This window comes from Trichechus manatus, unplaced genomic scaffold (assembly GCF_000243295.1).
Source record: "Trichechus manatus latirostris isolate Lorelei unplaced genomic scaffold, TriManLat1.0 scaffold00021, whole genome shotgun sequence".
Taxonomy (NCBI): domain Eukaryota; kingdom Metazoa; phylum Chordata; class Mammalia; order Sirenia; family Trichechidae; genus Trichechus; species Trichechus manatus.
In genome coordinates this window covers 10235108-10249671 of record NW_004443957.1, presented here as the reverse complement: position 1 = coordinate 10249671, position 14564 = coordinate 10235108, and the positions used below count along the sequence as shown (strand labels likewise).

General features: G+C 37.4%; 1 protein-coding gene across 1 annotated transcript in view; it reads left to right on the top strand.

The window, feature by feature from the left end:
- Window positions 1–10793: 10793 nt before the first annotated feature.
- Window positions 10794–14564, top strand: part of ANKRD45 (ankyrin repeat domain 45) — a 30116-nt gene continuing 26345 nt past the window's right edge. Inside the window, exon 1 of the mRNA XM_012554498.2 lies at window positions 10794–11112. Coding sequence (XP_012409952.1) covers window positions 10794–11112 — 319 coding nt within the window. The remainder of the gene's footprint in view (window positions 11113–14564) is intronic.

The window sequence follows — 14564 nt, the reverse complement described above, 5'->3', positions numbered from 1 at the left end:
CCTCGCTATAGCAAGCCTCCCAGCAAGACTCTCCACTACTTCTAGGTTTCATGTATGTCCTAAAGCAGTAGTCCTAAAAGTTTTTTTCAGGACTCCATTACATTCTTAGAAATTATTGAGAATCCAAAGAGCTTTCCTTAATATGGGTTATAGCTATCGATACAGTAAATATTGTTGTGTATCGTTGAGTTAATTCTGATTCATAGCAACCGTATAGGACAGAGTAGAACTGCCCCACAGGGTTTCCTAGCCTGTAATCTTTACGGGAGCAGATTGCCAGGTCTTTTCTCCTACAGAGTGTTTGGTGGGTTGGAACTGCTGATCTTTTGGTTAGCAGCTGAGCACTTAACCATTGTTCCATCAGGCCCCTCTCACAGTAAATATTAGAAATACAATTAAAAAAAACCCAGACCCTATTCCAACTTACGGAGACCCCATGTGTGACAGTGTAAAAGTACTTCATAGTGTTTTCTTGGCTGTGATCTGTACAGAAGCAGATCACTATGCCTTTCTTCTGCAGCACTCCTGGGTGGGATCGAACTGCCAACCTTTAGGTTAGTAGTCAAGCACAAACCCTTTGCACCACCCATGGCACACAGAAATACGATAGGTATTAGAAATTAAAACTGAGAACTTAAAAAGAAATTAATTCATTTAAACATAGTAAAAATAAACTCATTTCATGTTAACATAGATAACATACTTCTCAAGAAAAATAACTATTTTCTAAAACTAATTAGTGAGAAAGTGGCACTGTTCTCCATTTTTGAAAATCTCTCTGATTTATGGCTTAGTAAGAGAAAGTCAGATTCTCATGTCTGTTTCTGCATTCAGTCTATTGCAGTATGGTCTTTTGGTTGAAATATGTGAAGAAAATTCAGCCTCACACAGATATGTAATTGTAAAAGGGACGAGTATTTTAATAGCTTTTTCAGATAATTGTGTGTATTTTTCTTTGAGACTACACCAGAACTTGACAAGTGGTAGTTTCTTAAAGGCTAGTTGTAACGTGGAATCTGAACCCATATAAGGAACTTTTCATGCTATTACATTCAAAGCTATTGGTTTGTTGTATTTTGAATGGATCTTTTACCTTTTTCTGATTTTGTAACATCATGCATTGGTAGTTGGAAAATATTGGCTTACTGTGTTATTCAGATCTTCCAAATGTTAATATGTTTTGTGATATACTGTCAGAAAGCCACGTTCATTAATATCACCACTGATCTCAGATATTATTGGGAAACAGTCAAGCTCACAATGGCTAATACATGGCCAATATATTTTCTAAAATGCTATTTTTGCTTGAAAGCTTGAATATTATAATTGGCAAGAAGTACTGTCGTTGTTTTTCTTGAAATGACAGACTCACTTGATTAATTTTCGAGAAAATGTCTGCCGGACACCCCAGTCTGAATAACTATGGTTTGTCAGTTTTGCTAGCAAGTAAAAATGGTGTTCCATGAGAAGAGTAGCTAGTTCAGCTCACAACAATTGTACAATTTCCTTTAGACAATTATCATACTTTGATATGCAGAAGAAATGCTTTATGTGTATTTCCTGTTTGGTCACACAGAGTATAAAAGAGACATGTTTTCAGGGATTGAGATTTAGTAACATTAATCATTTCTTTTTTTTTTTTCTTCTTCTGCCCATTCTGTTTTTTTTTTTAATTGTTGTAGTTTAAATGAAGTTTACATTTCAGTTTAGTCTCCCATACAAAAATTTATACATACATTGTTATGTGACCCTAATTGTTCTCCCCATACTGTGACAGCACACTCCTCCTTTCTACCCCGATTCCCCATGTCCATTCAACCAGCTCCTAACCCCCTCTGCCTTCCCATCTCACCTCCGGACAGGAGCTGCCCAATTAGTCTCTTGTATCTACTTGAGCTAAGAGGCACACTCCTCATGAGTATCAGTTTATGTCTCACAGTCCAGTCCAACCCCGTCTGAAGAGTTGGCCTCGGAAATTATTTCAGTTCTGGGCTTATAGAGAATCCAGGGGCCGTGTTTTCTGGGGCTAACAGTAATCATTTCTACCACGTCATAAAGAAATTCTTCATTAAGTGAGACTGGCATTTTTTACTGTGAACGCTTGATGGTGAAGAATACGATTACTGGTACAGTTTGATGCTACTGTCTTGATTCATGCCAAAGTGCCAACAGTTTTACCCATCATTGTCTTTGTACTATTGATATTGTCTTGTCAACTCTGCTGCTCACCATGACCTTGGGCAATTTGCTTGACCTATCTGAACTTTACCTGTTACAATAGGGACAATAATACTACCTTACAGGATCTTTCTGAGAGAACATGTATAAAGTGCTAGTGTTTTATAGATTTCAAGGTACTTTTACATAAATCATCACCTTGGGCAAGGCCACAAAAGCATTACCTTGCCCATTTTACAATTGATTAGATGATAGTGTATCCTTGTTTTATCTAATGGGTGGGAGCTTGGTGAAGCACAGGGCCTAAACACAGAGGTTCTGCTTTTGTCCAAGCCATGTGACTCTCTGAACCTCAGTTTTCTCTTCCATAAAATAAGAAGTTTAAATTATATTGTATCTAATTTATTATATCCAGTTCTTTGCTATTGTTATATTGTTTGTTATTGTTATTTGTGATATTGTTCTCGGAAATGTGAGGAATATTTTCTTCATGCTCTGGTCTCTTGAGTTAAGTTTTTCAATATATAGAAAATTGATGAAAAGAAAAATGGAAAGAAGCTGTATTATTATGATCATCCTGTTAGTTTTTATATTCATAGTAAAAATACTTTAAATATCCTAAAGCTTCTATGTTATAAGAAAAAAAAACCCATAAAACAATTCTTTGCCTTGTCTTCAGAAGAGAGAATATGATAAAGAACACAATCAGCAATAGACTACCAAACACAACAGGAGAGTTTATTCTAATGAGATACTCCCTTTTAAAAGTAAGGCTTAAGATAATCTCATGGGACAACTCAGTCAATTGGCATAACGTAGTTCACAAAAATCATGGTCTGCATCCTAGTAAAGTGTTTAGCGTCTGAAATCCTAAAAGCTTGTGAACAGCCATCTAAGACACAATTATAGTTCTCTGCTTGCCAGGAGAGAAACAGTAAGAAGGTAACCAAAAGCATAGAGAAGAAACAAGTCTTAACCTCATCTACCCTGAGACCAGAAGAACTAGATGGTGCCCGGCTACCACCGTTGGCCATTCTGACCAGGGTCATGATAGTTGGTCCTGGATAGAATGGGGGAAAAATATGGAGCAGAACTCAAATTCTTATTAAAAAAAAAAGAAGAAGAAGAAGAAGAAGCCAGACAAACTAGAGCAGTAGAGAACAGAGTACTCCCTGAAACTATTACCCTGAGATGCTCTTTAAACCTAGAACCGAGCCTATCCCCTGAGATCAACTTGTACCAAAATAGCAGAGTAGCACACAAAGTAAAGGATATTACGAGTAAGATTGGTGCCCTGCTTAAAAACCATCAATATGAGACCAGCAGGTCAACAATTACTCAAAAGCAAAGATGCGAAGATAAGCGGGCAGTGAAACTAGAGTACTGGAAAGGGAACAAACTGAACACAAAGAGAATGTTGATGCATTGTGATGAATGTAACTAATGTCACTGAACAGTTTGTGTGGAAATCGTCAAATGGGAGCCTAACTTGCTGTATGAACTTTCACCAAAAACTCCATAAAATATTTTTTTTTTTAAAAAGGGAAAGTAAGGCCTAAGGATAAATACTGTGAAAGACTTCACTTTGACAGTTCCGTCTAGTTTCCCAGTTCCATCTAGATTTGGACTGGGACAATCTTGACTGTTCAACTATAGATTGGAGTGACTGAGGGTTATCCCTAGTCCACTGGTTCTCAGTTGTGGTCTGGATACCCTTGGGGATCCCCAAGATCCTTTCGGGGAATCTACCAGTCAAAACTATTTTTATATTAATTCTAAAATATTATTTTTCTTTGCACTCTAATTCTCTCACATGTATACAGTAAAGTTTTCCAGAGGCCACATGATGTGTGACATCACAACATCACTTCATCGCAGATTGAATGCAGAAGCAGAGATGAGAATCTAGCTGTCTTCTATTAAGCCAGACATGGAAGAGATTTGCAAAAATGTAAAACAATGCCACTCTTTTAACTACTTTTTTTTTTTGCTTTGGAAAATACAGCTATTTTTCATAAGCTGTGTTTTTTTGTATTAAATATATTATTGTTGTTTTAAGATGTAGTAAATAATTTAAAGATTTACTACTTTAAATCTTTAAAGTAATAAATACTTTAAAGATTTCTCAGTTTTAATTTTTAATATGATGAATATTAATAGATATAACCCACATAAAATTTCTTTGGGAATCTTATTTTTTAAGTGTGTAAAGGAGCCTTGAGACCAAAGAGTTTTTGGAACCAGTTAATTGGTTAGTTCTGGGCTGATATGGAAATTAAGCTCCTTTGGAGTGTGTTCCTAGGGTAGCTTTGAGTATTTTGGCCTAAATCATATTTCGAGATTTGATCTAATTTGTCTCCAAACCTCTGAATTAACCTGGAATCAGGCTGATCTCTAGATTGAGAATAATCTTTCTACATTCAAGTCTCTGTTGGTAGTAGAGTAGAAAATCATTTGCTCAGACCCTTCATAGGAATATTGTTGTTGTTGTTAGTTGCCCGTTGAGTCAGCTCGGACTCGTGGCGACCTTATGTATAACAGAACGAAACAGTGCCCAGCCTTCACAATCTGTATTTAAAATGAAGAAATAATACCACTACCATCTTTTCTTTATGACTCATGGATGATTTTGCTGGAGGGTTGATGAAGGTGATGATGGTGATAGAGATAGTTTCCACTTGTTGAGTGCTCACCATGTGCCTGGCACATGTACGATCTAATTTAATTCTCAGAACAATCATATAAGCTAGGTCCTAGTGTTATTCCTGTGAGAGATTAGGTAAATTGTCAAATATTATACAGCTAATAAGTGACACAGTTAGATTGTGAACTCAAGTCTTTCTGAGTCCAAAACCCATTGTTGTTGACTGTAAAAAGAGCAGGAACAATTGTAAGCCTGACTTTAAGAGGTGTTGAACGCATATGACTGTCAAGAATTGTGGTAAGTCTGGAAGTAATACAAAAGAAACTTACCACTTAGTCCCTGAACCCAGAGAGTTTGCAATCTAGTTGGGTAGATGTGTTACACATTCAAACTATTCAAAAATAATACGAAACCATATTTGGTAAATTGTATGGTACAGACTCTGTATAACAGCCTTTGCAGTTCAGAGGAGGGAGATGCCAGGGTGCATTCTAGAGAGGAGTCAGGAAATGCTTTAGGAAGAAACTTGGTCTTAGTAGGATTTCGCTAGTTGGAATGGAGGAGAAAAGAATCTATTCTAGGCCTAGTAGCAGGAATGAAATACAAATTGGACCTTTCTCACTGTCTTCAGGGTCTCATGTCTGAGCCCCTGCTGGGCCAGTGAGGAAAGGCATACAAACACATTATGCCTCTATTCCCCAAAGTTTGAATATGGATATCGTTAGCAGAAGTGTTCCAGAAGATCACAGCTTTTGAAGATGGTAACCAAATAATTCATTGTTCACAGTAATAAAACATAGTTTTTAGCGTGAAATGGGATACTATTAGAAATGACACCAAGGGAACAGGTATAATTGGAACTGTCCTGGCTACATTGGGACATATGTCACCCAAGCTATTAACTATGAACACATGCTGTCTAATTTCTGTTAGATTCCATCTTGTTGGTTTCCTAATATAGTCTTCATAGTGGTTATTTAAGAGAAAAGCAAACAAAAGCTTCTATGTTTTTCCAAACGGTGTGTTGTAACCCATTATGGGTAGCGCCCAGCCTTAAAAAAATAGAATTTTAAAAAATCAGTATGTTACATGTAGAAAGGGTAAATATTATTTAGTTTAATTACATATATGCAAATATACCATATATGCAATATAGCTGGGACAAAACATCCTGGGAATGAGCAACTGATTGACGGAGCCTAAGTCATGTGTCTGCCCCAGGCTTGCACTGAGATGGAGAGAAGGAGGATTTTGCTTCTTTGGCTTCTGTAGTAGGAAGCTAGCTTTACCTTCTATTAGAAAAATTATCCAAAAGGGAGATTGGAATTCTTTAAGAAAGTGTGTGTGTGTGTGTGTGTGTGTGTGTGTGTGTGTGTGTGTGTGTATGGTGTGTGTATGGTGTGCGTATGGTATGTTGGGAGGATGAGGAATTAGATGCCAGACACTCAAAAAGGATTACAAGTTTCCACTATATTTCTTCTGTAAAATGAAGGAATCGGATTAAACAATCTCAAAGATAAAATTAGGACCAAATCTTATGGTGGTAGTCACAGTTGATTGGCTAACCCAACTCCCATTCCTTGCTTGTTTCCACTATAGAGGCTGGAAGATGGAGAAACATAATTTTTTGGCTTCTTTTAAAGATAGGGGTAGCCACCTGGCACAGTTTTGGCCTTTCTTTGCTAGGACTTGTTAGGAAGGCTTTTGTTCGCTTTTCTTTTAAAGGGATGGGTATCATTGATACCAAGGATTCCCCCTTCTTTCTGCCTTGAATGCAGATGTGATGCCAGGAGTTATGACAGCTGTCTTGTCACCATAAGGCAACAGCCATGAAGATGAAAATCTTATGCACTGAGCATGATGGAATAGAAGGATAAAAGGAGCTTGAATCTTTAATTATATTTTTGAGCTGCTAAACCATCTCCACCTTTAAACTGCTTGTTATATGAAAAAATATCTCCAACTTTTAAAAGTCAGTCTTATTTGGCTTTCCTATTATTTGCAATCAGAGAATTCCTAACTTCAACAGCTTATGAATATTATACGTATTTAGTTAAGGAAGAGATTAATGTAGGCCTATAGCAGAATGGGAAGATTCTAACATTCTGTTGGTCATAAAATGTGTAATGCAGTTATCTTTATTATCCCATTTCTTTTCTTTACTTCACCATGGAATTAAATGATACTTTTCTTTCAACACTCTTTAGACTGTGGTTCCTTGATAACAGGGTCAGAAAACTCTGGCCTACAGTATACTTCCTACTTATCCTGAATGGCCTATACTTTATCAAACTGACCAATTTTCTCATTCCCAAACATAGCTTGTAATTTTTGCTTTGGTGCTTTCACTTATTGTATCTGTCAAGATTTTCAAGAGAAACAGAACCAATAGGACACACACACACACAATTTATTTTTTAAGGAATTGGCTCATGTAATTCTGGGGACTGTCAAGTCTGAAATCTGTAGGATGGGCTAGCGGACTGGAATCTCGGCAGAGGTTGTGCTGCAGCCTTGAGGCAGAATTTCTTCTCTGGGAAACCTCAATTTTTGTTCTTAAGGCCTTTCACCGTATTGGATAAGGCCCACCCACATTTTTGAGGGTTGTGTTGTTGTTAGGTGCTGTCGAGTGGGTTCTGACTCATAGTGACCATATGTACAACAGAATGAAACACTGCCTGGTCCTGTGCCATCCTCACATCGTTCCTATGTTTGAGCCCATTGTTGCAGCCACTGTGCCAGTCCAATTTGTTGAGGGTCTTCTTCTTTCTTGTTGACCCTCTACTTTGCCAAGTGTGATGGTTAATGTTATGAGTCGACCTGGCTAGGTTATGATTCTCAGTGCTTTGGCAGGGATTGGACTGGTTGCTTTTCCATAGTGTAATATAATGAGATCTGCTGTGAGCAGGCAGTTAGTTGAAAAGGGAGTTTGTTGTTCCACCAAAGCTCACTCTCACTCTGGACCCCGCATCTGACTCGTCATTATCTGACCTCTGGTTCTTGGGACATGAGCCAGCAGCCTGCCACCTGACCTGCAGATTTTGGGTTCGTCAGCCCTTGCAACCACGTTAGTCAGGAGAAGCCTCCAGCCTGATACCTGACGCACGGATTTTGGGACTTAACAGCCTCCACAACTGCGTGAACCATTTTTTTAAATTAAATCTCTCTCTATATATATATGTTTCACTGCTTTTGCTCCTCTAGAGAGCCCAGCCTAAGACACCAAGCATGATGTCCTTCTCCAGGGACTGGTGCCTTCTAATAACATGTCCAAAGTACATGAGATGAAGTCTCCCTTTTAAGGAGAATTCTGGCTGTAGTTCTTCCAAGACTGATTTGTTCATTCTTCTGGCAGTCCATGGTGTATTCAGTATTCTTCACTAACACCATGATTCAAAGGCATCAATTCTTCTTCCGTCTTCCTTATTCATTGACCAGCTTTTGCATGCATATGAGGTGATTGAACATACCATGCTTAGGTGAAGCACACCTTAGTCCTCAAGGTGACATCTTTGCTTCTGAACGCTTTAAAGAGGTTTTTTTTTTTTTTGCAGCAGATTAGCCCAATGCAATATGTCATGTGATTTCTTGACTGCTGCTTCCATGGCTGTTGATTATAGATCCAAGTAAAATGAAATTCTTGACAACTTCAGTATTTTCTCCATTTATCATGATGTTGCGTTTTGGTCCAGTTGTGAGGATTTTGCTTACTGGCCTAGCCAAGTTGATGTATAAAACTAACCATCATACTTATGCTATTTCATCTAGAATTCCCTTTCCTCAGACTTCTCAATGACAAAGTCTTGCCCATTCTTTATGACCCAGCTTAAATGCCATAGTCTTTACTAAACATATGATCTCCATTCTCTATCCCATTTTGTGCCTCTCCAGTTCTCCGCTTTCCTCACTTCTTGTGAACATTATCCTGAATCTTATGTTCAATCTTACTTTTCTTATTCTTCTTTTTTTATGCTGTTACTATATCTACATGTATTCCTTAAAAGTCATTTTAATTTTAATTTCTTTTAGCTTTTTAGAAAGTATATCTTGATATATAATCATTTGGATTTACTTTTTTTAACTTACTATTATATTGCTAAGATTCATCTATTTTGTATGTCTTAGTTACCTATTGTTATGTAACAAATTACCCCAAAACTTAGTGGCTTAAAACAACACACATTTATTATCTCACAGTTTCTGTGGGTCAAAAGTCCAGGCAAAGCTTAATGGGTGCTCTACATTGGGGTCTCTCCTGAGGCTACAGTTAAGGTATTGCCTGGGGCCACAGTCATCTCAAGGTTCAACTGGGGCAAATCCACTTCCAGGCTCACTCAGTGGCTTTTGGCAGAATTAACTTCCATACGGGCTATTAGACTGAGATCATTGCTCAGTCCTCAGATTCTTGGATCCTTGCTGGCTGTTGGCCAGAGGTAGCCCTCAGATCCTTGATAGGTGGTCCTCTCCATCAGGGCATGCAAAAAGAGCCAGGAAAGAATACCAGCAAGATAAAAGTCACAGTTTATTGTAACAGATTCATGGAAGTGACATCCCATCACTGTTGTCCTCTTTGTTAGAAGCAAGTCATTATGTCCAGCCCACACTCCAGGAGAGAGGATTACCCAAGGGTGTGAATAGCAGGAGGCAGAGATCATCAGGAGCCATGTCAGAAACTGCCTACCACATTGTGTATCACTGTAATTTACTAATTTCAACTGCAATATACTATTTTGTGTGAGTATATCACAGTTTATGCTCCTATTCGTGGGCAGTGATTACCCCCCGCCCAGGTTTTTGCCATTGTGAATAGTGACGCCGTAGACATTTTTGTACATATGAGAGGACCATGCTACTGAATTAAAACTACTGAATTGGAATCATTCCCAATTTAATATAAGTCTTCTTTGTAACTTACACGGCACTATTGGTAAGCTTTCAGTATTATTGAGTGAATGGATTCTATCTAAATGCCTCTGCTGAATTTTTAAGGTCTTTATAATCTGGTTCCAACAATCCAACTATATTTCTCACTTCTCCTCAACATGGCTCCCTGTTTAAGCAGGTGGATCTCTTTAACATCCTCTTTTAGTGTTTTTGAATGAATCTAGCCCACGCTGATCTCTTTCTTCTCCTGTTTCTATAAAATTTGCTGTTTATTCACACATTTAGCGCTTTATTATATATTCAGGCAGTGCATTTATTCATAGTAGATACACAGTAAACTTCATTATTTTTTATTGTACTTTATTTATATTTATTTTTATTGTACTTTAGATGAAGGTTTACAGAACGAATAGTTTCTCATTAAACAGTTAGTACACATATTGTTTTATGACAATGGTTAACAACCCCATGACATGTCAACACCATCCCTTCTCAACCTTGGGTTCCCTATTACCAGCTTTCCTGTCCCCTCCTGCCTTCTAGTCCTTGTCCCTGGACTGTTGTGCCCCATTAGTCTCATTTTGTTTTATGGTGCTGTCTAATCTTTGGCTGAAGGGTGAGCCTTGTGAGTGACTTCATTACTGCGCTAAAGGGTGTTTGGGGGCCGTACTCTCGGATTTTTTCCAGTCTCTGTCAGGCCAGTAAGTCTGGTCTTTTTTTTGTGAGTTAGAATTTTGTTCTACATTTTTCTCCCAATTTGTCCGGGACTCTCTGTTCTGATTCTTGTCAGAGCAGTCAGTGGTGGTAGCTGGGCACCATCTGGTTGTAGTAGACTCAGTCTGGTGGAGGCTGTGGTAGTTGTGGTCCATTAGTCCCTTGGACTAATCTTGCCCTTGAGATACACAGTAAACTTTACTGTTTGGATGGATGAAGTATTTTATTTTATAAATATTTTCAATCAATTAGGTATTTTCATATCACCCACATTGTCCATCGGCTGATCAAATAAAAATACATACATACATACTGATTTGTTTTTTGAGTAGATTTCTATTACTGTTTTTGATCTCAGGTATTTCTGAAGTTAATGGAGTCAGAAGGACCCCCGGAGTCAGAGAGTTCAGAAAAATCAGTAGTTTTCTCACAGCAAGAAGAAGCCGAAAAACCAGAGGAAGAGGCCACTGTGAACCCCCTCTTACAGCCTGCTCTCACAGGGAATGTAGAAGGTCTGCAGAAGATTTTTGAGGATCCTGAGAATCCTCATCACGAACAGGCCATGCAGCTACTCTTGGAAGAAGACATTGTTGGGAGAAATTTGTTGTATGCAGCTTGCATGGCTGGGCAGAGTGACGTGATTAGAGCTTTGGCAAAATATGGTGTGAATCTGCATGAGAAAACTGCCAGAGGTATTTTGTCTCTTTTCTCTCATCATTATTACTTAAGAATAGTTATGACTAACCAAAGATACTATGTCCTATCTTTCAGGATGGATAAATTTGATATGCCTGCTTTATATTTGGCATGTATTATACATTCATACATATACACGTATGTGAATGTGTGTGTATGTATACCCGTATCTATATCTTTGTTAATACTGTATAGCATAGTAGTTATGGACACAGACTTCACTATTTATTTAGCTGTGTGACTTGGATAATTCACCTAATCTTTTTGTGTCTGTTTTTCTTCATCTGCAAAACAGGGATAATAATTGTATTTTCCGTATAGGGTATTATGAAGATTAAATAAGATAATACACATAAATATCCTATAGCAGTGCTTAAGGTCACTAGGTGGAGCAAACGATTTGTGCTTGACTACTAGCCTAAAGGTTGATGGTTCAAACCCACCCAGTGGTGTCTCAGGAGAAAGTCCTGGTGATTTGCTTCTGTAAAGATTACAGCCAAGAAAATCCTATGGAGGAGTTCTTCTCTGTAACACGTGGGGTTACCATGAGTTGGAATCAACTCAACGGCAGTGGGTTTGGTTTTTTGGTACTATGGTGCTTGACACATAGTAAGTTGGTACATAGTAAATGCTCAGTAGTAATACTGTTATCTTTCTCTTAGAAGATTTATTACTGTTTAGCGGACGTTACATAATTAGCTCTTTTAATTCAGTAACTTGTGTTTTTCAGGTTACAAATGTAATACATGGTCATTGTAAAAAATGATCTCCAGCAAACGGAAGGTATACATTTTCTTCAGGCTCATGTGGAACATTTTAAAATATTGACCATATGTTAGACTATAAAGGAAGTCTCAACAAATGCCAAAGAATCAGTATCATGCAGTTTTTGATCTCTGATCACAATAAAATAAAACCAGAAAATATGTAACAAAAAGATAAGTGAAAATCTCTTATAATTTTGGAAACAAAAACACACTAAATCATTTGTAGATCACAGAAGATATAGTGGAAATTAAGAAATATTTAAGTGTCAACAGGATCACTGTGTATCAGGACCTGTGAGATACAACTAAAATTAAAATTTTAGTTTAATGCATACATTAGGATACAAGAAACATTGAAAACCAGTAAGCTAAGCATTCATCTCAAAAAGTTAGAAAAAGAACAGCTGAGTAACTCAAAGAAAGTAGAAAAAAAGAAATAATAAACTAATGACATTGAAAATTAAAAAAAAATAGGGAGGATCAACAAAACCAAAATCTGGTTCAGTTTAAAAGACTAGTACAGCCAAAAAATCTTTGATAATATTGATCAGAAAGACAGCACAAACAATATCTGCAATTAAAAAAATGGAGCAGTACACAGGAAAAGCTATGATTTAAAAAAATCATTGGAATATATTATAAAGGTCTTCATGACACTGCATTTGAAAACTTGGAAGAAATTGACAATTTCCCAATAAAGTATAAATGATCAGAATTGATTCAAGAACAATGGAAATCTTGACTAGATCAATGGTAATTAGAAAAATTGAATAAGTAATCAAAATCTACCTACTTCCCCTATCCTGAATTCATACTCAAATGGTTTTAAAAGTAAGGTCTACTAAACTTTTAGGGAAGAGGTAATTTCTAACTTATATAAATGTTCTGGAGAATATAAAGAGAGTTGGAAAGCTGCTTACCTTATTTTGTGAGCGATACAACTTTTGTGGCAAAGCCAGTTAAGGATGGTACTAGAAAGGAAAATTATAGGCCAATCTCATTTAATAACATAGATGCAAACACCCTAAATAAGATACTAACAAATTGAATCTAAGAATGTGTATTAAAAAATTCATTGAACTATGCTGGGTTTAAGGAGCCCTGGTGGCGCAGTGGTTAAAGCGATTGACTGCTAACTGGAAGGTCAGAGGTTGGAAACCACCCGTGGCTCCGTGGGAGAAAGATGTGACAGTGTGCTTCCATAGAGATTTATGGCCTTGGAAACCCTATGGTGTCACTATGAGTTGGAATCGACTCGATGACAGTGGGTTATGTTTGGTTTATCCCATTGATACAAGGATACTTTTAACGTTAGAAAAAATATTAGTGTAATTCACTACATTAAAAGATTAAATTAGCAAAGCCACATGATTATCTCAATGGATGTAGAAAAGTCATTTGAAAAAAATTAGCAGTCATTTATGATGGAAGCTCTTAGCTAAATAAGAATAGAAGGATGTTTATCAAAAACCTGAAGGAAACTTACCTAGTACTGAAACTTTAGAAGCGGTCTTTAAAATAAGAAATAATATTATATGATATTCACTATCATGACTTTCGTGCATGATTGTACTAGAGGTCCTAGCAAGTGCAGTAAGAAAAATAAGTAAGAGATACTATGCAGCATTGTGCTGGAGCTGACTTATACTGGCTTTCAGAGCTGATTGTTAAATATTCAGGAATTTTGTAAACTGGTTGACATCATATTGATAACTTGAAATTGGCGATGGTGGGAGCACATTCAACGTGGAAATTGGTAAATGGTACAAATCTAGACTTTTCTAACACACCACTGAATATAAGGATAAAAAAACAAAACAGTTGCTGTTGAGTCTGTTCCAACTCATGGCAACCCCATATGTGTCAGAGTAGAACTATGCTCCAGAAGGTTTTCATGGCTGGTTTTTCAGAAGTAGATTGCCAGGCCTTTCTTCCGAGGCACCTCTGGGTGGATTTGAACCTCTAACCTTTTGGCTAGTAGCTGAGCATGTTAACTCCTTGAACCACCCAGGGACAAACAAAACTCTCATCATTCATAGACACATAGATTTAAACCCAAGGTAACCTACTAATTATTAGTACTAATACAGTTTAGCAATAATATTAATGTAAGATGCATATGCCGAATCAGTAGTTCTGAACTGGTTCTCAAGGCTGACTAGTCTTAAAGACACTGATAACTGCCTCCAGTAGTAAAGAGGGCACTGCTAATCCATGGCATGAGATGGTAATAGAAATATGCAAAATATCACCACCAATGGATCAAATGTTTCTGAGAGACAAGGCTCTAGGTGATTACATATTTGATAGTTTTCTACTATTTTGTCCGATTGAGAAGTATAGGGAGGCTGGTTGGTTGACCCTGCTTTTGCTAGACAATATAGTGAAAGAAAGAGATGAGCTCAGGGCTTCAGAGTCGCAGCTGAAGAACCTCATAAAAGACCTGAAAGTTGACATTTGTGTCCTGAAAGAAAGCTTTGTTTCTTGTAGTAACAGAGCTGATATTGCCGAAAACCAAACCTAGAGTCTTACCATAAGAGTGGCTTGAATTGTAACACCAACTGAATTCCCAACCTCGAATGGTGTCTGAAGTTAAAGTGAGGGCATTAATTGGAAAGAAATGGGATCCTGAAACTGGGGATGGGGACATATGGGCAGATAATCAGGAAGCTAGGGACACT